The following is a 24,187-nucleotide window of genomic DNA, read 5'->3' on the forward strand; positions in this document are numbered from 1 at the left end:
CACATAGTGACCAATAACTTCTGTTTGGGAAAGTGCAACAGTAGGTTTCTATTCTTATAGAGAGCCTCTTGTGATAATAGTAACTGCTAATAGCTATGGAGTGCTTCTATGAGCCAGGCATTATAATTGGCAATTCTTGTGCATGCTCTCATTTAGTATTCACACCAACTCTAGGAAATCGTGCTTTTATGTTTGTCATCGTTTTATAAATAGGGAAACTGAGAGTATCAGTGGTTAACTCAGTTGTCCAAGATCACATAACCCATTGGAGTGAAATCAAGGTATTCTGAACCAGAGTTTATGTGTGTTTTGCCACTAGAATAGGCTGTCTTTTCTCGGTTGGGAATTAGGTAAGAAAGAAGGAAGGAGAAGATTATGAGAGGATATTTTTAATGGGTGCATTTTGTTCTAATTCTCCATGGAATCTTCTCAGAGGGGCCTCATTAATTTATGCCCCTTGAGACCAAGAAGCAAGCCCTACTGTGTAGGCAGGTTGTGATTAAGCATGAACTAGGAAACAAGATTGTACTTGGACTCCACATCTCTGTCTTTCACCATTATTCAGACACAGTTTCAGTGAGCTTCCCCCACCAGATAGGAGGGCAAAAAGAGGCACTTGGTAACAGCACGTTAGTTTGCATTGAGTCAAATCACCACTTTCAGGCCAGAAAGCTCTTGACATCTGGAAATTGGGTGCCCTTCCCATGCCCCTGACAAGGTCTGTGTCAGCATCTGAGGTTTCTCGTTAGAGAATATCAGGGTGAGATGGGCCATAACAGAGCTTGTAACTCCTTATTCCTTAGTGCACTGGCTGCAAAACCTGGGCTCAAGGTGGCTGGGGTCACTGGGCAAGGTAGTACAGGGCCCGAGGGAGCTTTGCTCTCTGCTGGCTTGGTTTATTATTATTTTTTTTCAGTGCTGTGAGGGGAAGACGGGAGTTTTTAAATGTGTTTATATATCCAGGAAAAGAAAACAGCGTTTAAAATCATAACAGCAACACCCATGACAAAGCAAAAGTGAAATTCTAGGGAATGCTTGCTTTTTTTTCAGCCACACCATACTGATTTTGTAACCTAAGGCTTGTGTTCCAAAGCCACAACTCTGTCTGGGGATTTTTCTTCATTTCTTCAATTCTGTCTCTAAAATGAATGCCTAGTTTTGTTTTTATAAAAATCCATTTAGATTATTTCTAAATATCACAGACAACCTTGATGGTCTGTTGGTGGATTTTCGTTGCTGTTGTTTTATTTTGGTTTGTTTGTCTGAGAGGTCCTCACAGTTCCTGTGATATGTATTGCAAAAATAAGTCTGTTCTGCTCACAATGTTGCTCACAAACATTCAAAGTGGGTTTCTTGTTTCATTTTCCACATCGTCTATAAATCCAAATGTTCACCCAGCATCCTTAATTCAAAAGGAGAGACGGTCAATCTGAAGGACAGAGTGGTGCCGGCCTTATAAATATCTTTTTATAGAATTGTGAAAGGGCTAGTGGTGTCAGTTTAGGTATAAGTTTCTTGATATTATTTTATTTTATGGCAGTGGGTCCCTAACCTTACAGAGCATAGAAATGATTTGGGGGAACTTCTGAGAAAATGCACATTCCTGACATCCATTCTGAGATTCTGAGCTAATAGGATTGTGGTTGTGGGCCAGGAATCTGCATTTGCCACAACTTTCCCAGGAGATTGTAAAGCAGGTGGTCCAAGGATGGCAATTCGGGGCCCTGGAGATCACACTGTCTTCCTCTTCCCTTCCTGCTCTACAGCACAACAAGTAAGCATATAAAAGCTGATTCTATATGGCGGTATGCATGCACACAAAGAAACACTTGGTCAAATAAGCAGAATCCAAATTTTCCTGTGTTATCAAATTTAAAAAAGAAGATGAAAACAATTTGCAAATTAACATAAAAGAGGAAGGTGATAATAAAACACCTTGAGCAACTAGGCACTTAATTAAAATTGTGTTTTGTCACCTACATGGCATTAAACAGTGATACCTCCAATCTCCCAATAGCATCCCTGTCACCTAGACCCTGGCCCTTTGCATGTAAATGGGGAGGTAGCAGCCCAGGAATAAAAAAGAATTTTCTTCCAGTGGTAGGTTCCTAGTCCAGTGCTCCTTCCTCCACCACACCCTGCCTTGGGTTAAGTCAAATCATACTAAGGTGCATGTAGATCAGTTCACCTAATGCACATAAACTCTCCTTCTTAGAAACCTGAAAGGGGACCCACCCAGTTGCAAAGAAAAATATGACTCACACATATATATACACGTCCACAGATGCACACACCCAAATAAACACACACATAGACTTTTACATTAATGCCCAGATCAACACAAATGCACACACATGCATTTTCATATAGATGTTGTCTAAATCTAGGTTATTTTGTGTATACTGCCATATGATTGAGTGCAAACATAAATGTAGGATGTAGATATACTCAGTATACATCTTCCTTAGACAGAACGCTCTTCCTTAGATATATTCTGGCATAGGGATCCCTAAGCAGACGTCTGTGTGCTCCAGGTAAGCAAATATGCTGTGTCATGTTATCATGGTCATGCTGATACATAAATACACACAGACTCATATGCTGACCCCTCTTCCTATGTAAGTGTATACACTTTTGAATCAATACATGTCAGTAAGGTTTGGCTGTGTCTCCACCCAAATCTCATCTCCAATCATAGCTCATATAATTCCCACATATGTGGGAGGGACCTGGTGGGAGATAATTGAATCATGGGGGCAGTTTCCTTCATACTGTTCTCATGGTAGTGAGTAAGTCTCAGGAGATCTGATGGTTTTATAAGGGGAAACTCCCTTCACTTGGTTCTTACTCTTGTCTGCCGCCAAGTAAGATATACCTTTTGCATTCCGCCAAGACTGTGAGGCCTCCCCAGCCATTTGGAACTGTGAGTCCATTAAACCTCCTTTTCATTATAAATTACCCAGTCTCAGGTAAGCCTTTATCAGCAGCGTGAAAATGGACTAATACACATGTGTATCGAGTTCTCATTATATGCCAGGAACTGTTTGGTGCTGAAAATCAGTGGTTGAGCAAAAGCAGTGGATCCTTGCCCTTACTACCTCTGCATATAATGGAAGAGGTACATTTTAAAAATGCCTACCAAATGGCAACTATAGTAGGTGGTATGAAGAAAATATGAAATGTTTTGAGGGAATCAAGATAATTCTGGGAGGTCAATAAATGTTCTCCTAAAGAAGTAAAGTATCAACAAATACCTGAAAAATGACTGTCTAATTCCTAGAAAAACAGAAGAGGGAAGAACATAGCACTTAGGGAGAAAAGCATGTGCAAATGGCCTGTGGTGAAAGGAGACCTCTGGGTAAGAGGGACTAAGCAAAGGTCAGTGTAGCTGCTGTGCAGAGACAGGAAGGGCATATTGGGGCAAGGGGTGAGCCTGCAGGAGGCAGACAGGGTCACACTATGAAGGGCCTTTTAAGCTTCATTAAGAATTTGGATCTTTAGCCTTAGAGCATTTAAAAGCTGTTGATGTATTTGCAGTGGATTTCAGATTAGTATTTTGAGAGAACATCTCTGAAGATATGCTTACTCATACGAAAGCATTTTCATATAGATAAGTCCACACAGATGGGTCCTTGTGTGCACGTGTTTGTGTTTTCTTAGAAATGCATGTAAGTATTCACTCACAAGCTCTGCCTCTCAGAACACACCTCTCTGTATTTAAATGCACAATATATATAAACCTGCTAGGTGTTGGGAGACAAGGAACACCGTCCTCATGGGGTATCATTAGGCCTAAGCCAGTCTTTGGGGTGGGGTGGTGGGGAGACAAGGGAAATGATCTATCCAGCCTCAACACTCTGCCTTTGTAGCTTGCCTGGGCTTTGCTGCTCGGCCTCATGCATGTGCCACCAGCTCTGCTCCCCTTCCTCTTGGCTCAGAGTATCCAGGGACAAGGTGGGGTTTCTTCCAGAACATGATCATTAACTATTCTTGGCCAGGGCAAGGAGGGGAGGACGAGCAGGCTGGGTTACATAAAGATTGCCTTGTGTCCTCTCAGAGTTGTAAGCAAAGCCTCTGCCCAGCTCCAAGCCTAGAGTCCTTTTTGCATAGAGTTGATAATACCGAGAAGTAAACACAAGTAACAATGGCGGAAAATAGAGGTCTTCAGATCCCGGTGGGGACTGCAGTGGGACCAGAAATACTGCATCCCATAAGCAACCACTGCATGAAATGTTTCACTGGAGGAAGACACAGACAAAGCCCGGTAGGAAAGCCTATTCAAGGCAAGATATCTGTCTGTTTTCCTCATCGCCTTGGCACAATAAACACATGTACACACATATTTACACATTAGCAATTTTTCCTTCAGTGGGTGTAGCATCTCACAGCAGAGGAAGCAGCAAGTAATTTGTGAGCCACAACAGTCTGAATTATTTTCCATCCAATGAAATAGAACGATATTTGCGTACATTTTGCTCCCGTTTACTAGCAGAGTCAGCAAAGGCTTTAACCAGAGCCAGTGATAGTCTCCAGGGAGATCAATAGAAACATTCATGCAGAAGCAAAGGCTCACCTGAAGCTTTACAGGCCATAAAGACGGTCTCAAATGATTTGTTCTTTAATTTATTTATTTATTTTTATACACAGCTCATTGTCTCACCCAGGCTGGAGCACAATTGCACAATCATAGCTCACTGCAGCCCCAAACTCCTGGGCTCAAGCAATCCTCCTGCCTCTGCCTCCTGCGTGGCTGGGACTACAGGTTCACATCATCATATCCAGCTAGTTTTAGTTTTTTGTTGTTGTTGTTGTTGTTGTTTTAGTTTAGTTTTTATTTTTTGTAGAGACAGCATCTATCTACGTTGCCCAGGCTGGTTTCAAATTCCTGGCCTCGAGTGATCCTCCTGCCTCCACCTCCCAAGCCCCAAGCAATTTTTTTATATTCTAAAGATTTCTACCCACTGAGATTTTATGTTTTCCAACGTGAGCTTAGAAAACATTTTCTTCAAAAATTTAAAGGAATCTGATAGTGTAAGTCGAAGTTCTTTTCATTTTGCTTTAGGGTATGTGGGGGACATACTTCTTTTCCCTTTGTTGGCTGCCCTTTTATGCTAGCAAGAAACCAGATCCAACACACTGCTGAAGATCGTAACACTCAAGGGGGCACTGTATGATAACATTTCCCCATATTGACCCGTAATTTACAGGGGGCAGTTTGTAAAGGGCTTTTATATCTGCCGTCTTGTTTAATCCTCACAACTCTGAGTCAGCGTAGTTGTTCCCATTTCACAGATACAAAGACTGAAGTTAGAAGACCTGCTGCAGGACATGGAGCAATTATAATATATGGCAGGGTGAGAACCTGAATTCAGTTTTTCATGTGCGGGCTCAGAAAGTAACACAACCTTTACTACAATCTGCTGGCCTCCTAAGACTTAGGGTTCTTCTCAATTTATTCCTCTACCTCCTGGTACATTTTTGTCTTATAAAGTCAGGGTTAACTCTCCCCAGCACTGAAGCTACAGCTGCCAAGTTGCAGGTAAGTAATTGCCTGCTCCAGGGAAGCCCCAGGATGCTTTTTCTGTTGACAAGCCCCAAGCTTGGGTGAACTCATATGGTTGGTAAGCAACAGTGACTCTATCAACTGTGGCTTAGAACAAAAGCTCTGAGCCTTTCGAGGTCCTTGTGGTAGCCAACAAATGCACTATCACCAAGTCCAAGCTGTGGACCATGTGCTCTTCCCATACCTATCCTCCTGGCAGCTTAAGCTCTTCTGAGGCTGTTTTTGTACACTTTGCCTAATTCCTCTCGGGTCAGAGTGTTTCTGTGGGAAGACCCCGTGTGATCTGACCCAATCCCACACCCATTTGAAACAGCCCAGCCAGTTTTAAGGGCCAAGTTCCACACTTCAGTAAAAATTGCAGGCTCCTCTGGGAAGTTATTCAACTTTTTGAAAACCACTAGTGTTTGGTTGAAATGTTTTATTTTAGTCATAGCAATTAGATGTTCTTGTTTTGCACACACATCTTCCAAAAGAATTGCCTTAAGCATAGGTGAACAGCCTATAATGGGTTTGGGAAAGCTGGGGGTGAATGACATATCCCAACTGTAAGAAAAGATTCTGCTGACAACCTCTTCTCCTCTGAGTGTCAGCTTACCTGTTTTACTTAGCTTTCCACGCAATGTCGTGACTAATTCTTTTATTCATTCGTTTAGAAATTTTGAACACTTACATATGCCGGAACCCATGCTAACATCTGGGAATATTACAGTCATCAAAATAGAAATGGTTAATTCCTGCCTTTGAATTTCTTATGGTCTTATGCAGAAGACAGACAAAGAAAAGGGAATTATAAAGAAAATGTGGATCTTCTTTTCTAATCCTAACATTCAGGGAAACTTAAGTATACTTATCCACAGGGTGAGGGATGGGAAATTGGCATCCAGATTTTGCCAGTAGATTCAGAAAGATATCTGCTATCTGTCAACCTCGAAATGGTCTTTAATTATTGCATAAAAATATGATTATTTTCTCTTTAAAAATGCCTCAGGAAAAAGTAGAGTCTAAGGTAGCTCCCAGGATTCTCAATGTCTCAGTCATGGTCTGCTTCCAGAATATCATGTCCAATTCTGAGGGTTACATTTTTTAAGAGTAGAATGCATACAGCTCACTTCTAAGGTTGTCAGATTTAGCAAATAAAAATACAGGACACTCAGTTAAATTTGAATTTCAGATAAGCAGTGAATGTATTTTTCATATAAGTATGTCCCAAATATTGCATGGAACACACTTATAGAAAAAAATATATTCTTTGTTTATCTGAAATTTAAATGTAACTGGTGATCTTATATTTTAATCTGACAGCCCTAAAGAGAATTATAGAGAAGACAGTGAGAAAACCTCAATTCTATATCTCAAAATGAATAGTTGGAGAAGCCTGGCTTTTTAGATTAGAAACAATGATATTAAGAACCTAGATTTATGTAGGGAAGCATTTTCTGAGCATTGTTCCTAGTAGTATATATGGAAAATAGTAAAAGGTACAGTGGGAGGAAAATAAAAATTATGGTGAAAAGTTCGAGAGGACAAAAGTTTGGAAAACAAATGAGTTTTTGGAGTTCATTTTAGGCAGTAGCATCCTAAAACTTCTGAGAAGTTTTGCAGGAAGCATACCTGGTTGACCTGATTTAACCTGGCTTGCCCTCAGAATTCTATTTATGGGTTTTTGTCTGTTTGTTTGGGTATGTTTGTTTTACAAGGACACCGGGTAACATCGTACAAACCTACTGCTCTGCTCAGCACACTTTGGGGAACGCTAGTACAAAAAATGAAAGATGTCTTCAAATATCTAGAGTGTCAGCATATTCTCACTTATAAGTGGGTGTTGAACAATGAGAACACACGGACACAAAGAGGGGAACGTCACACACTAGGGAGTAGGGGGCTAGGGGAGGAATAGCAGTGGGTAGGGGGTCTGGGGAGGGATAGCATTAGGAGAAATACCTAATGTAGATGATGGGGCAATGAATGCAGCAAACCATTGCCATGGCACATGTATACCTATGTAACAAACCTGCACGGTCTGCACATGTACCCCAGCACTTAAAGCATAGTAATAATAAAAAATATATCTAGAGTGTTGCTGGTTAGGGAGGAAGTGGACTTGGTCTAGTAAACCAAAGGGTAGATCTAGACCTAAGTCATGGACACATCTGGGAGACAGATTTGGCTCAATATGAAGACTAGAGTTTTCTAACAATTAGAATAGTTTGAAAGGTAATGAGCTCCCTGTTCCTGGAGACATACAAGCAGAAACAGAATGCTGTTAGGGACACTGGAAGGAATTCTTGCTGTGTAGAAAGTTCTCTGGGTCTGCTGTGAAAAGCACTTTCAAACAAAACATGAATGGGGTCTCCACCAGCAAACTTTCTTTAAAACTATGCCCCATGTTCTATATCCCTTCCTTCATCCACCTTTAATATGTTTCCTTCCAATCTAGAACCCAAGGAGATTGGACTTCAAAAGTGAATGATCTTTGTTCTGATAGGGCCCTTTTTATACTCTAGCCCAGCTACCTTGGGTCATCCACCCTGAGACTCTGGCAGTGGCTCATAAACTTCAGAGGTAACCTAGAGGTCACAGCAGACCTTAGTGGCACTGCCCCACACAGTATCCGTGGTAGAGTACAGGATCATCAGGCATTTGAGGCACACCGCATAATGGAATCCTACAGAGAATCAAATCCTAACCTTGCCCCTTCCAGAGTCTGCCGAGCTTTATTTCGCTCTGGAATAAAAAAAAAAAAAAAACGGTAGCAGGGAGGGCGGATGATGATACCTGCATCACAGTATTCTGAAAATTAAAAGAGATTAAGAGGACATCAAGGATTCTGCAGAGGTCCCAGTACATAGTGGATGTTTAGTAAATGCTTATTTAATGTATGCTGTGTTTGTTACCTTCATCGTAGTAGCAAACATCCAAAGAAGTTGAAAGACTTCTTTTAGAAATCCTCTAATTAGTGTGCCAAGGTTTCAGGCCCCTGACAAAGTAACAAGCTGGAAAGTGTCTAGACCATCTTCCTTTTGATAATACATTCTTGAGAAAAGAAACTAGCACACGTGTACTGAAGAACAAAGGTTTCCTTCCTGCTGTCTAGAAAGAGCACTGCAACTGGAGGTGGAGGGGGGTCAGGTTGCTTCAGTTCTTGCCTTAAGTAACTCTGCAACTTCATCCATTCTGGACTCCAGTCTCTGCCTATAAAATTAAGGGGCTGGATTCAGGTTTCTTCTGGGTCCCATAGCAGTGCTTTTTGAATTGGGTGGTAAACGCAGATATTTAGCAATGCTATTGGTCCACCATTATTAGCAAAGGAAAGATCACACCAAACCTAAAACCATGTGTGTTTGTGTGTGTGTATAAGATGCCTTGACATCACTTAGATTGTTTCCTGTTCTTGTGCCTGTCTGCAGGTTTGGCAAATAGACCCAAAATTAGTTGTGAGGGAGTGAGATGACCACTGATTCAGAATGGGGAAAAGTTCATTCAAGTCCCAATCCTGACTCTGCTGGCAAAGCTTGCTTTCTGTCACTGTGGATGTGGAACTGAAGAGAGACCCTTGTTTCTATCTCCACCGTTGTCTCCCCAACTTTCATGGAAAGGATTTGGTTCCAGGATCTCCCAGTTCTTTGTCTCATGGGAAAATGTCTCTCATCTATTTTCGTTTGAATTTGCATTATCTCCACACAGATGATTATCTGGCTGACTCGAGTTTTGCTTATTTCTTTTGTTTGATCTGCTCGGGTTAATAACGCAAGCTCTATGGCCAATTTTAGCGCTTCTTGGATTATGGGAGTGTAAAAATTAAGGTGTTTGTCATGGTTTCAGTCAAGGATACTTGTCTTCTCCTCCCCCACTGTCCCTGGAGAGCCTTTCCACTTTGGCACAAGCAAATACCCTCCCCTCCCTAGATCCCTCCCCAAGTGGAGTCTGGTTTTCACATTAGCTGAGAGGAGGCCCTGAAGTCAGAAATCCTTGGCACATGAGTCACTTTGTCTCTTTGTGCCTCACTTCCCCCAACTATAAATAAGTGGAGTCTCGCACTTTCTCATCTCCCACTGTTGGAGGGCTCTCAGTGGAGGTGGTTTTGTGCAGACCAAAGGCTCCTTCCTCACTGGCACATCTCTGCCTTCCAAGGTGGATTCTCTTGACTATGAGGGCCCAGCAGATTCTCTAATAAAACAGTGCATCTCTCTGTCTCCCGGCTTCCACTCCTGCTCCCCTCCAAGACCCCTTCATTACTGTCTGTGTGACCTTTCTAAAACGCAGCAGGCAGCCATGGCTAAAAAGCCTTCCGTGCCCCGCCCCTACCTTGAGTAGAAAGGTTTCAGCAAAAGGAAGTACAGTGAAAACTGACACAGAGGACTAATAGCACTCCCACACACATGCCGATGTATGGCATAGATCCATCTATTTGGATCTATAAGGTGGAAGGCAGTGTTCTGAGAATAAAGAGAGGCATAAGAGTTGGCCCCTCTGTCTGAGTTTACATGCTTTTAAAGGTAAACAAGTATACAAATATAATGTCTTTATTTTTTTAAGTATTGGAAGTACCATAGAAATCACTGACTTTGCCCAACTGCCCCATCTTACAGTTGTGGAAACCAAGGTCATAGAATTGGTCAATTACAAAGAAAATGTGTTTCCTAATAGGTCTCCCTGCCTTCAATCTGCCTTCACCACCAGGAGTCTCTGCACCAAGTCATCATTCTAAGGGGTGTGCCACCCATCATTCCCCACACAAAACCTCTCTGTGCCCTCTAATGCAGGTCGACCAAAGCTATGATGTCAGCATGGTCAGGTCCCTGCAACTTCGGCTTGTAGTCATGGCACAGTGTGCTTCTGCCACCTGGCCTTCTCGCTGCTGTGTGAACACACTAAGCCTTAAGCCTTGCCGTTGTGTCGGAGGGGAGAATTCTCCCAGATCCTCAGGCTTCTTTGTATCATTCAACCTCACTCAGCTCAAAGGGCACCTCCTCTGGGCTGTCCCACCCCCACCAGACACCGAAACTCGACTCACAACACTCGTCACTCTTTCCCATCACCCCGATTGAGTGCCTTTAAAGCAAGTACCACTATCTGCATCACTGCTCATTTATTCATCATTCATGTTTATTGCTTGTGTCCAATCCCTGGAGAGAAAGCTGCAGGAGGGCTGGGATTTGTCTCTACTTCCAGTGTCTAGAACACAACTGGTTCATAGTTGATACAGAAAAAATATTCATTGAATGACTAAACAAACAAATACATATTGAAGGGAATTTGAAAATGCAGGATAATATAAAAATACAAATAAAAATCACCCATGACTCCTCATTCTGGTATTACTTTCTTTAACATTTTCTAGTATTTCTTTTTTTCAGGTCACTTTTCTATTTGTATACATATGATATAAGGATGCATTTAATAAAATTGAGACTATGCTAAATTATGGTTTGTCCCTTGCTTTTTTTCATTTATTATATGGTATTTCCATGTGTTAAGAAATAATGTTTTAAAGTACTATTTTAAGTGTTACAGAATATTTCATATACATTTGTCAAAATTAAGCATTTCCCTATTGTTGGACCCTGATAACTTATTTTTTTCTTTTCTAACTGATCTCCCCTCTCCAAACCATTCTAATAGCACTTGGCTTTTGAGATGCTTGTGGTAATTATTCCTAGCTGGAAGTGTTTGGGTAAAAGATGTTCATTTCTTTCCAGGAAGAAAGAAATCCTTAATTTCTCTAATCCTTCTCTAAAATTAAGGAAGAAAAATCCTTAATTTTGTATGTTTTCTGTGGTCTCTGTCAGTGGGGATTGACTTGGTTGATGACCCAGTTATTAAGTTAAAGATTTGTGGTTAGTAACAGGTTGAGTTTCTAACATTTCCTGATTGAAAGATAAACTAACATAAATGGAGGGATGGAGGTAAGTCCCAACCACATCTAATGCAGACTTTTAGCCAGGAACATTTTCCTGTGGAAATTAACACTCAGGAACAGAAAAGCAAAAAGTTTCCAAATCTTCATAGACTTATAAAATCTTAGCAAACTGAAAGGAATATTGAAGGTAACTAACTCCCTCACTTTAAGCAGGAAATTAGGACAGAAGGGGGCACTATGTTGCCCAGAGTCTTATCACAAATAATGGTGTAGCCAGCCCAAGAAGAGAGAACAAAGCTCTTCACACCTCAGAGCAATCTCCACACAGATGAATTGAGATTTTCCTGCATAATGAGTTTCAGACTGTAGGTGACCCCAAGTTAAAAGACAGAAATTTAAATTATAATGTCTTAGAAAAATCTGTTGAGGAAGAATTGTAGTTGATTGTCCTATTATTAAGCTCACTGACTTGGGATACCCTGCATCCTAGTTTCCAAAATTTTTTAACACACCCTTAGTATGTGTGCATGTATTGTGCCCAGATTATACACATGCCACTATAATAATACACTATTATATTTTTAAACATACAAAAATAAACATTTTACCAAAATGAAGAAAAGCAAAACAAATAGCAGTTTTATTATTTTTCCTTTATATCTGTAAGCTGCCTTTTCTGCTTCCTGAGGGGCCTGCAACACATTTTGGAAACTGCTGCTCAACATCATCCTTTTGTACACAAAGGGTCATGACTTATTAGTGAGCCGTGAAACCAATTCAGCAAGTTGCAGCCATCATATTTTAAATGAACTATAATACAACAGATAAAAAATAATAAGTGGATTACAGGTGGTAAGGAGACTATTGTTTAGTGTGTCACTTAATGACAGGGATCTGTCATACAACATCGTATAGTATATTTACACAAACCTAGATGAGATAGCCTACTACACACCTAGACTACATGGGATAGCCTGTTGCTCCCGGGCTACAAACCTGTACAACATATTACTGTCCTGGACACTGTAGACAATTGTAACACAATGGTAAGTATTTGTGCGGCTAAACATACACAGACGTAGAAAAGACACTGTAAAAATATGGAATAAAAGATTAAAAATGATACATCTTTACAGGACACTTACCATCAATAGAGCTTGCAAGTCTGTAAGTTGCTCTGGGTGAGTCATTGAGTGAATGTGAAAGCCTAGGGCATTACTTTACACTACTGAAGACTTTATAAACGCTGTACTAAATTTATACGCTCAATTTGTACATTAAACTTACAAGGAATTTATTCTCCTGAACGGAGGACAGAAGAGAGAGAGAAGGAAGGAGGAAGAAAGGTGGAAAGAGGAAAGCTAGCAGGCAAGAGCAGAAAAGAAAGGAGGAAGGAAGGGTGGGAAGGAAGGAAGGAAGGAAGGAAGGAAGGAAGGAAGGAGGAAGGAAGGAAGGAAGGAAGGAAGGAAGGAAGGAAGGAAGGAAGGAAGGAAGGAAGGAGTGGAAGGAGGGAGGGAGGGAGGGAGGGAATTTGTACACTAAATTTGTACAATTAAGACTGTAAATATTTTTCTATCTTCAATAATAAACAGCTTACTGTAACATTTTTACTTTGTAAACGTTTTGACTTTTTAAAACTTTGACTCTTATAGTAACGCTTAGTTTAAAACACAAATTGTTTGTGTTGTACAAAAACACATTGTGCAGCTGTACAAAAATATATTATTTTCTTACATCCTTATTCTATAAACATTTTTCTATTTTTAGGTTTTTTTTCTACTTTTAAATTTTTTTGTTAAAAATGAAGACACAACCACAAACATTAGTCTAGACCTATGCAGGGTCAGGATCATCAAGACATGATGAGATGATAGGAATTTTTCAACTTTATCATAATCTTATGGAGCCGCCATCGTATATGCGGCCCATTGTTGACTGAAACTTCATTGCGCAGTGCATGACTGTACTTGTGGAAATAAGTGAAGTGTGGTTTGGATGGGGGGAGACGGCATATTGGGTGGCTCTGTAAAGTGTGAATGCACCCAAATCAGCAGTTTCATATTTATCCTTATATTACTTCCATCATCTCTAACCTCACCACCCATCTTCAATTTAATCCACACAATACCCCTGTGATAAAGATATTCCTACCCACACCATGTAAGTGATCAAACTGTGGCATAGAGAGGTTAAATAACTTGCTCAAGTTTGTATGGCCTGGTACAGGCAGGATTTAGGCAGCTGAATCCACAGATGCTGCTGAACCACCAGGAGACCTGCTGCCTAGGTAACTGCAAAAGGGGCACCAAGGGGTGTCTAGGGCCACAGGCTGGGTCCCACCTCTGCCAACCAAGTTTTTTAGCCCTTCCTTCCCTCCCTCCCTCCTTCCTTCCCTTCCTTCTTTCCTTCCTTCCTTTCTTCTTGCCTTCCTTCTTTCCGCCTTCCTTTCCTGCTCTTGCCTGCCAGCTTTCCTTTTTCCACCTTTCTTCCTCCTCCTCTCTTCTCTCTGTCTCTTCTGTCCTCCATTCAGTATTAGTTTTTCATGAACTAGATTTTGGGAAAGATTTCTTGGAGCTAGAGGGGATCTTAGAGATGACCTACTTCAACCTCCTCATTTTTGAAGATGAGGAAATGGAGCTCCAGACAGGGGAAGGGTGTCACCACCAGCTTGTGTCAGAGCTAAGGTGAGAACCCACTTCCTCTTCCTCCTCATCCATCAGTCTTTCCTGTGAACCAGTTTTATGCTGCCCTATGAACAGTTCACACTTAGCAGAGCCTGCCCCTGGGCTCTCTTTCCTTGAGTGCTAAGAATTCATGTTAATCCTCATAGAGAATTGAGAGATCGGAGCCTTCAGTAAGTGCCAACCAACATTTACGGAGTATTGTCTGTCAGAACAGTGCTGTGACAGTGCTGGGGATAAAACAACACAGACACGGGGGCATCAGCCCCAACCCCCATGCTGCTTTATGTACTCTCAGAGCACAGGGACGCCTCAATCCATGCTCTTACCACAATGACTGTGTCATCTTTTGATTGTCAGTCTCTCCTACTAGACTACAAACTTCCTGACAGCAGAAGCTCTTTACCTTTCTTTGTTTTCTCAGCACTCTGTATCCTATTGCACAAGTCAGGACCTGGCACATTATAGATGCTCCATATATAATGGTTGAATAGATGAATAATCTTACCTCCTCATTTTGTCAGTGAAGAAACTGAGGACCAGAGAAGAATGACTTGCCCAAGACTACAAAGCAAGTTAGTGGCAAAACTGGGGCCAGCAACCCAGTCTCCCACGCCGAGTACCATCCAACTCTGTTAAAAAATTCCTGCATAATGTATGAAAAAGAAAATAATTTAAAAGAATGATCTTTCCATGTTTTCCCACTTTTTTTTTTTTTTTTTTTGAAATGGAGTCTCACTCTGTTGCCCAGACTGGAGTACAGTGGCACGATCTCGGCTCACTGCAATCTCTGCCTCCTGCCTTCAAGCAATTCTCCTGCCTCTTCCCAAGTAGCTGGGATTACAGGCATACGCCACCACGCCCGGCCAATTTTCTTGTATTGTTAGTGGAGACAGGGTTTCACCATATTGGGCAGGCTGGTCTCAAACTCCTGACCTTGTGATCTGTCTGCCTCGGCCTCCCAAATTGTGGGGATTACAGGTGTGAGCCACCACGCTCCACATTTCCCATGTCTTTTACCCAGTTTTTAGCCACTTTCTTTTCTTTTTTTTAAGGCAATTGCACTTTTTCCTATATTTCAGCTTATTAATATCTTCCCATCTAAAATAAGTACTGTGGTTTAAAGCCATAATGATGCAGTTTTTCTGTGTGACTCGGTTGTATGTGGCAGAATGGCTCACTGGTACATTTTATAGACTAGAAGGACCTATTTCTCTCCTGTCTAGGTCTAATAGATACTAAGAGATGTAGAGATAAACTAAACAGCCACTCTGGCTATGTTTGTTTTACCAAACAAACATACTAAGTCTGCAAATATTTGCTGGTGTTTAGTATATGCCAGGCACTGTGCTAGAGTCCCAAGATCCAAAGATATATAAGCTCAGTTCCAGATGAAAAGGCTCTCACTGTTTAGTAGTAACATGCACATACATCCACACACACACCCACGTCTGATATGCTGTCTTAGGGGCTCCTCAGAGTAGTAAGTTCCTAACCAGGTGACTCAGTCTGAGTCCAACCAGGAAAACCACTCTAAGTCTTTCAAAATAAGGAATATAAGGAATTGGATGCACAGATAATGAAGAAGCTGAGAAGCCAACTGAGATAGTAAAGCACCACAGATATTAGCAACAGCAGGAAGATGCTACTGCTCCTGAGCCTGGAGGAACACAGGAGCAGATAGCGTTTGGGAAGCCAGGACATTTGTCAGGAGCACGTAAGGCACTGAGCATTGAGCACATGAAGCCATTGCTGGCGATGCTATCAGAAGCAGAGAGAGAAGAGAAGAAACACCCATCTTGTCCCCTGCTCTCTTTCAGTCTTTTATCATTGACTCCCATTAGCCAAGCCTGCCTGAAGCAAGAGGGTAAGTGATCTTGTAGTGTGCAGGGCCGTGGGATGCTGAGTGGAGCTGGAGAATCATGAGGAAGGGAGCCAAGAGCAAGTGGCAGCTGCATGGCACACCAGGTGACCTTGGGTAAAGCACTTAGTCTCTCAGTGTTAGTTTCCTTGTTGGTAATTTGAGAAGAATAACACCTCTCAGGTTTGTTATGAAACTTACGTGAAATAAAGTATGCGTAGGCATTTTACAAGCTTCAAAAAGCACATATACAAATGTGAGGACTTTTATTCTTTATTTTCATTCAATGTTTTGGATTTTAGGCTCTGGGGAAAAAAGGAAGTGAATGGTGTTTGGGTGTCACCAGGAACTGCAAAATGCCAGGATAATTATCTATGCAGAGGGAAATATCCTTTAATTTGACTGCTTGTTATCTCATTCTGTCTCTCTGCTCCATCAGTCTGTGAAAACCACTGAGTGATTTTGAGGAAATTGGCACATAACTGAAAGGATGTCAGAATATACTCTCAATTCTATTTGTAGATGCGTCCATGGCTTTGAGTCAAAAAGTGACAAGAAATAGGACTCTAGAAATTACTTCAATATTATTTATTCCACTCTTTTAATTTCACAGAGGACCAGAAGGGAGAAGGGATATGGGCACATGGCACAAGCTCAATAAATCTCTCTTAAAGGATTTACACAATGACACATGCCAGCTTCTTGGCTGAGAGAGACATAGAGCCCTGGAAGACCCTCACTCCTTCTTGGCTAGCCCTCTCGTCCTTGGACTTTAGGATTTCAAATTAGTCTTATATAATAGTTTATGCTTTCAACTTTTCCTTCTTCCTCTTTCATTATCATTAGGCTTCCTTTCTTTCCTTTTAGTCTTTTATCTCTTCTTTCTAATCACTTTAACTCCTCAATTTCATGGATGTTTTCCTATATACTATGTTAATGGACACTGAAAGCTTAGCATTAAGCTATTTCTATTTTAATTTGGGAGAGTGCAAGAGTTTCTTCAATAGCTCAATTCCCCTTTGTATTATATCAGAAAGTATGACAAATTCTTTGATTTCTCCCAACCCCAGGGCTTACAGTGAAAATCATAAAGTATGATTCTTTTTTTTTTTCTCTTTTTTAAGACAGAGTCTCTCTCTGTCACCCAGACTGGAGTGCAATGGTGCAATCTCAACTCACTGCAACCTCCACCTCCCTGGTTCAATCCATTCTCCTGCCTCAGTTTCCCAGGTAGCTGGGATTACAGGCACTCACCACCACGCCCAGTTAATTTTTTGTATTTTTAGTAGAGACAGGGTTTTGTATGTTGGCCAGGGTGGTCTCAAACTGCTGACCTCAGGTGATCCACCTACCTTGGCCTCCTAAAATGCTGGGATTACAGGCATGAGCCACTGCACCCAGCCTGATTTTTTCTTTCTACTGACAGAAAGTCCAGGCCAAGCCAGAACTGTTGACTAAATGCTGGGGTACTCTACCTGGCTCATGAGAATGGCAGTAATTCTACCTGATACAATGTGGTTTGACTCTCTAGGCAAAAGTAATCCTATTTTCTTTAATTTTTTATGTGTTTTTGGGCAATTGTTAAGTGAACAATAAAGTTTAGGATGTGTTCCTCGCTGTGGAAAGACTGTTTTGATTGTCTCTAAGTTTCCTTCTAGCTCTGACATTTAAGAAATCAGTATCATTCCACCAAGGAAGGCCTCTTATGGTCACAGAAGCACTAAGATAGTAATGATTCCCAGAGTGACTCATGGAATTCCCAGCGGTCCACTATGAATTGACATTTTACGGATGCAGAGACTGTGGCATCTTAAAATGTCATAGCTGGAAGAGTGTCAATCATTATCCATTACCAGTACATCAAGGAGTTTGGGATCTGAAGCTTATTGGTATCTGGTCACTGAACCCTTCAACAGAGATTTATTGTTATTGTTCTCATACCATGTGCCAAGCATTGTACTAGGTCCCAAGGTACAGTAATAAATAAGATAGATGAGGTACCTGACTTCACATATGCAAGTGAGGTAAAATGCATGATAACAAGGAAACTGTAATAAGAAAGATAATAGTCTGTAATAATTGCTTAAAAGATATGAATAATGTCATGGATTGATTCACTATTTTCAATGGACAGTGAATAACTTGTGGGGAGGGAGATGACTACAGAAGTGACTCCTAAGACAAGATCTGAATCTTGACAGGAAGCCAACTGTGGAAACCAGGGTTTAAAAAAAAGGTAGGCAGAGAAAATGAGATATGCAAAGTCCCAGAGGCAGGAAAGAGTCTGGTATAGTTCAGGAGTGGACAGGCAGCCAATCTGACTATAATTAAATAGAAGAAAATTAATATGAGGAGTGGCTGGAGGAGTTGGTTTGGGCCACATTAACCTCATAGGCCCTAGTAAGGAGCTTTGGTTTCATTCCAAGCGTGGGAAGACTTTGAAGGCTTTTCCGCAGTTAAGAGACATGATCTGGTCTACATTTCTTAAAGACACCTCTGAATGCAGTGAGGAAAATGATTTGTAGGAAAGAGAACGAGGCTATTGCAATAGTCCAGACCAAATATATATATATATGTATATGTATACACACACACACACACACACACACACACACACAAAATTGGAACAAGTGGAACTGGAAAGAAATAGAGAAGTTTGAGATATGTTTAGAAACTAGAGCCTGTAAGACATGCTAATCACTTGCATATATGAACTGAGAGAACTAAAGGAATAAAAAAATGACTTCCAGATTTTTGAGCAATTGGCTGGATGGATGTATTGTTACTGATGTAATGAACCTTAGAGGTGGGTGGGATACAGAAAGATGTATTTGCTTTAAAGGCAAATGGGGAGTGGACAGGTATGTTGACAGCATAAGAACTGGAATAATAGCACATATCATCCATGCCTTTAAAAGAATATGAAACTTTGAATTTCAAGCAATGGTATTCAATAGGTATGACTTTGCCCCTAAGGGACGTAGACCCCAGGGGTGTTGCTAAACATTCTCCAACGCACAACACAGCTCCCACAACAAAGAGTTATCTGGCAGAAAATGCCAACATGGCTGAGGTTGGGAATCCCTACCTTACAGGTTGTCTTTTTGGCATTTATGCAAATGAAGTCCCAGAGAAGATGATCCTGGAAGGTGTCACTGCAGATAGAATGTGAGGAAGGGGCCTGGATTAGCCTCTGTGTCTGAGGCTGGTGAGAGCTGGTAAGTTATGGGGTTTGCAGAGTTTTCTAAAAGTGGAACAGTCTCTAGGAGAGGGTCTGAACCCTCTGGGGCCTTGAAAAGAACAGAACATTGATTCAATCCAATTAGGAGGCCCTGGATGCAGTGGGAGATGAGTTGGATATGTCATCTAATGAGAACTTAACTAAGCAAGAGGATTGATGGCTTTGAGCTTGGGCAAAATCAGGGATTTCCAGGGGGAGAAAAGGAGACTGGGAATCCTAAGGGACATGAGGAGAGGGAATGGGAACTCCTCTTTGAATCCAGGTTTGTTGGGGCAGGTGTTCAAACTAGAGGTCATTTAGAGTTTATTAGTTCTCATGCCTACCTGCACAGTAAAATCACCTGGAAAGATTTTCAATGTACTAATGCTGTAGCTGGGCCCCCACCCCAGAGACTATGATTGAATTAGTCTAGCCCCAGCACTGGAATTTTAAAAGGTACTCCAGATGTTCTGGGTTGAGAACTACCCTTCTAAGCATTGTACACTCTGATGTGTATGGGGCCAGACAAGTAAAAGAAAAAGGGACAGGGTAGGCCCTGACTGAGTGGGCAGCCTCTGCTCAATCATTGCCCACTCTTGCCTTGTGGAAATCTGGGCTGTGTTGCCAAATCCTCCTGTCCTCTTGTTTTTTTTTTTTTTTTTGAGAAGCCTAAAATCCAGATTTTTAAAATATTGGCTCTAAATATTTTAAAACTCCATGCCAAACAAAACATGTCTGCAGAGTACATGTTGGGCCTCTGGGCTGTCATCTAGCAACCTCTGACCCAGCCCAGTGGTTTTCACACTTTTTTTTTTAACCACAAGAGGTTTTTTCCAAACAACTTGTTTTGTAGAACTGTTATAAATTAGATAAACTTAAGCAGAACCTTGGTTTAGAGCAGGACAGACACTCAGCCTCTCATTCCAGCCCAGGGAAGTTCTTAATGCTGCTCCTGAGACTCTCTGGTTCTGGGGAACCTCTCTGGTCCAGTTACCAGATGAGAAAACTGAAGACTTTATAATTCAGTCCTGGAGCAGAACCTGCCCCATAGGGCCACTTAGAAATAGGTGTGGGGATATTTGGAGTTGTCACAGTGGCAAAGTTGGCACTACCCAGTACTCAGTGGCTGGGAGCCAGGAATACTAAACCTCCTGCAATGTCCAAGACAATAAAGACTTACCCTACACAAAATGCCAATCACTCCCTGCTGGGAAACACCAGATGTGGAAGTGGAGACCCAAGAGAAGGAACATCATCTGGCATGATCATGGCAAGTGCACCCTAGAACTTTGGCCTCTTCCCCAAATGCTTAATTAAGGACTTTCATCTGCACCCATAAGAATGGGTCACTGGCAGAGCTGAGTTGGCCATACTCCAAAACACAGGAGAAAAAGAGATGTTTTTAAATTAAACCCAAGTAGCCTCTTGAGGTGGGACAGCCATTATGTTAAAAAGCCAAGTGCTAGATTTTGAGAAGCAACTTGAGAGGAAATGGAGACTGCAATACCTTCAGCCTGGGCCAGGTGCCAGTGGCTGGCACTGGGAGGGGGCAGATGAGCTGTAGCAAGGAGCAGAGGTGCTGGGATATGCTGGAGCTGCACAGGTTTGTTGGCTCCATGGGTCATTTAATCCGTAGGCCAAAAGATGCCAGGTTCAAAAATAGGATGTGGGAGTAAAAGGTGAAAGGAGGGTGTCCCCAGCACTACAAGGAAATAGAGCCAAAAGAAAAATCATCTTCCTATTTTTGTCATCACAATGCCACACATTGTACAGAGTTTCACTGTTTGTAAAACCGTTGCAACAGGATCACCTTCTCAAGGACCGCCAGGCAAGGGGAGAAGTATCCCTATCTTACAGACAAAGAAATAGAGCCTCAGATTCATGCTTATCTGGCACATATCCTTTCAAGATCTGAGTTTATTTGTTCATGCTTACTTTCACCATCCACATGATGAAAGTCAAGGGAGGATTCCTATTCTCAGTGTGTAGATTAGACTAGCAATTCCCAAACTTTGGTAGGCATCAGAGTTACCTGGGAAACTTGATAAAAACACAGCAGGCCAGGTTCGACTGGAAGAAAGCCTGGGTCTCCCACATGCTATCAGCACGCACTCCAGGTGATTCTGATCATCACCAATACCCCAACGGGTCTAACCCGGGTCAACAAGACAAGACCATTTACAGAGTGCTTGGATGCCACAGCAATGTCAAATTCCTACATGGGTATAAATGTTTCTCCTCTCAGCTAGTGATCAGCTGAGACAACATCCAGTGGTATGCTAGTTACCCAGCTCTCCATGAGGGGGGATCCCTGACTTGTAGTGTTTGCCTATTTCTGTGGTGTGAATACTGATGTCATGGCCGGTTTCAAAGTACTGAGGTGACACCACTGAACATGGAGTCAAGAAGAGGTATACACACCCAGTTCTTTTGAGACAGTCTGAGCCAGCTTCAGCACACATCTTTTGTGTCTCATGTCCAAAGATGGTGATCTTTCCCCTAAAATATCCAGAGCTGGGATGTGGGACAGGCTGATGACAGTAATAAGGAGTGCATGTTCTATAACATTATTTTCAGGGGACAAGAACATCCATTACTGCTATTCACCATTATCTTTGAAAAGCAATAGACATAATTTTGAATTTCAACTTTGTGACTATTGACTGTGTGATGAACAAGTCTCAAACCTCTCTGGGCATCCTATTTCCCATACTGAAACTAGAGATAATAATACATTCCTCAAAGAAAAACCATAAAGGCCCAAGGAAGTGATACCTGTAAAATAAGTGAGACAGTACTTGGCAACTAGTTGTACACAATAAAGGTTTGGGCCATTCTCTTCCTCTCCCACATCCTTCACATTTTGAAACCTAGAAAGTACCATGTAACTCTTTCCATCAAGATGCCTTGCTGATTCTAGATGACTTCTTGAATCAGAGACTCAACAAGGGCAAGTGCTTTGCTCAACAAGTCATAGGCAGCTGGTACGGAAGCCACCCTACATGAAAACAAATTGTCACTAGGTCATAGTTTTCTTTCTGCAGACCAACCTGGGAGCCAAGCTGTGGAAATTTCTGCATGCATGCATTGGAATGATTTTCTCACGGTCACTATTCTAGCAAAAGTTTTGATAGAGATGTCTGGAGGCATTTTGCCTTAACAGACTGGGCTTTGGAATTGGGCTTGTCCTGCAGCAGGTTGCTTGCACCTTTCTGTCACAGATGACGGAAATATTTAAAGCTATGGATTGTGTCTCTGCATCCTCTTCCCCTCACACCAGCTAATGCGTTTTTCATTTCTCTTGGCTGGCTCAATTTCCCACATGTTCTCCCAAGCTCTTCCTCTTCACTCCCCAGGGCTTCCCACAACAAACCTGCGTGCTTTGGCGTCTGAGTAGGAGGGGCTGCTGAAATTCATACCGGATATGTCTTTGGCTGTGTTTATCAGCCCCAGCCCAGGCTCCCTTGGCTGAAGGTGGCTGAAGCAGAGGGCTTTGACTGTTCAGGCGGCCCCAGCCTGCCTGCACCCTATCCCTGAAACCAACCTGCCCATTAGGCCTGAGGGGATGGACTCTTCCAGCTCTGCTGTCTGTTCGAGAAACCCTGGGCAAAGACTTTCCCTTCTACACATCAGTTTTCTTATCTGTGAAAACAACAACAATTATAGTATCTTTGTTTTACGTGAACCACTTTTTCACAATAGTCCCTTTACCGGTGGCTTCCTGTTTAATCTCCACTACAGCCTGTGAAGTAGGGGACACTATGACAGGTCAGTAATGGGCAGAGCTAGGACAGCAGCCCAGGTCTGCTCACACCAAGAGTGAACAGGAAATTTTGCCCTACGCATTAGCGGTCTGTTTCATTTAAATGAGGAGGATGGGCTGTGTCTCTCTTTTGCTGTGTAGAACCTGCTTCATTTCCTTGCCTCCTTGTCTTCACTCCTATCTTTCCCTTTCTTCCTATGAAAGTAACTTTGCTCTCTGACAGCCGGGGCAGGGTACCTGGGCACACACAGTGTATGTGTGAGCCTCACAGAGCAGAGGGCTAATTAGAAGGCATTCACTCTTTAAACTCCCCATCTGAATTCCTGGTTAGAAGAAGCAACAGAAATTTTCCTGCTCTTTTCTGTTCTTTTATTTTTCCTTCATCTGTGTACTTGTGCCTTGCTACCCAGTACTCCTTTTGGACATGGGATGCATGCATTTCTTGTGTTTTTGTTTTCTTTCTTTCCCATTCCTTTTGGTAGAGAGTCAAACAGAACAAAATGTGTTTGAATAATTCAACAGTTCCACAGACATCTAGGCTGGACAGGGACCACAGAGAGAACTTGCTTGTCCCATTTAACTGTTGCTCAGGTATGTAAAGAGGTGAGCACTTAGAATCTACAAAACATTTTAGGAGATGTGGTTTCCCAATGTATCCTGAATATCCCACTCTGTACCCTACTATCTCCATCAATCAAAGCCTTCTCTATCTCTAGCTGGAATCAACTTCTCTTTTCTAAATGCAAACCCTATCTTTCATCTCAGTAACCATGCTTCTACTAAGCACTTCTCTGTGTTGCTGACCCAGTTTTCTTGGATTGTAAATTCTTTAATTGTAAAGACCAATTTTTAATCTTATTTTTTGTGTGTTCACCATTGCAGCTCCCACCATCACTACTGAATAGTAATCATAATGACAGCAGCTTCCATGTATTAAGTGTTACTCTTTATCAGAGACTATTCCAAAAACATCTTATCGAATCTGACATCAGCCTATTGAGACACATAGATTTACTTTTAAATAACTTTCCAAGAATTATATAAGTAAGAGGCTGAGCTAGGATTTCCAAACCAGGTTTGTCAGATTATTTAATTCCCAAGCTGGTGTTTCCAAGTTCTGTGATATTCTGCCAAATGTAGTGGCTGAGAGAAAAAACCCTCCACAAGGAAATTCCAAGGTTGCCTTGCTAAGATTCGGAACTATCTGACAAAAAAGAACAATTGCAAGGTCATTTCATC

At 41.8% G+C, this 24,187-nt stretch overlaps 1 protein-coding gene across 3 annotated transcripts in view; it reads left to right on the top strand.

The window, feature by feature from the left end:
- The window catches only part of ADRB2 (adrenoceptor beta 2), a 55,940-nt gene that overhangs the window by 7,502 nt on the left and 24,251 nt on the right, over positions 1 to 24,187 (top strand). Inside the window, exon 2 of one of the 3 annotated variants that reach the window (XM_035288109.3) lies at positions 19,061 to 19,183. The exons of the other annotated variants lie outside the window; for them this stretch is intronic. Within the exon in view, the coding sequence (XP_035144000.1) occupies positions 19,061 to 19,137 (77 nt within the window). The 3' untranslated portion in view covers positions 19,138 to 19,183. The remainder of the gene's footprint in view (positions 1 to 19,060; positions 19,184 to 24,187) is intronic. 3 annotated transcript variants of the gene reach the window in all.

The sequence above is a fragment of the Callithrix jacchus genome, chromosome 2 (genome assembly GCF_049354715.1).
Source record: "Callithrix jacchus isolate 240 chromosome 2, calJac240_pri, whole genome shotgun sequence".
Taxonomy (NCBI): Eukaryota; Metazoa; Chordata; class Mammalia; order Primates; family Cebidae; genus Callithrix; species Callithrix jacchus.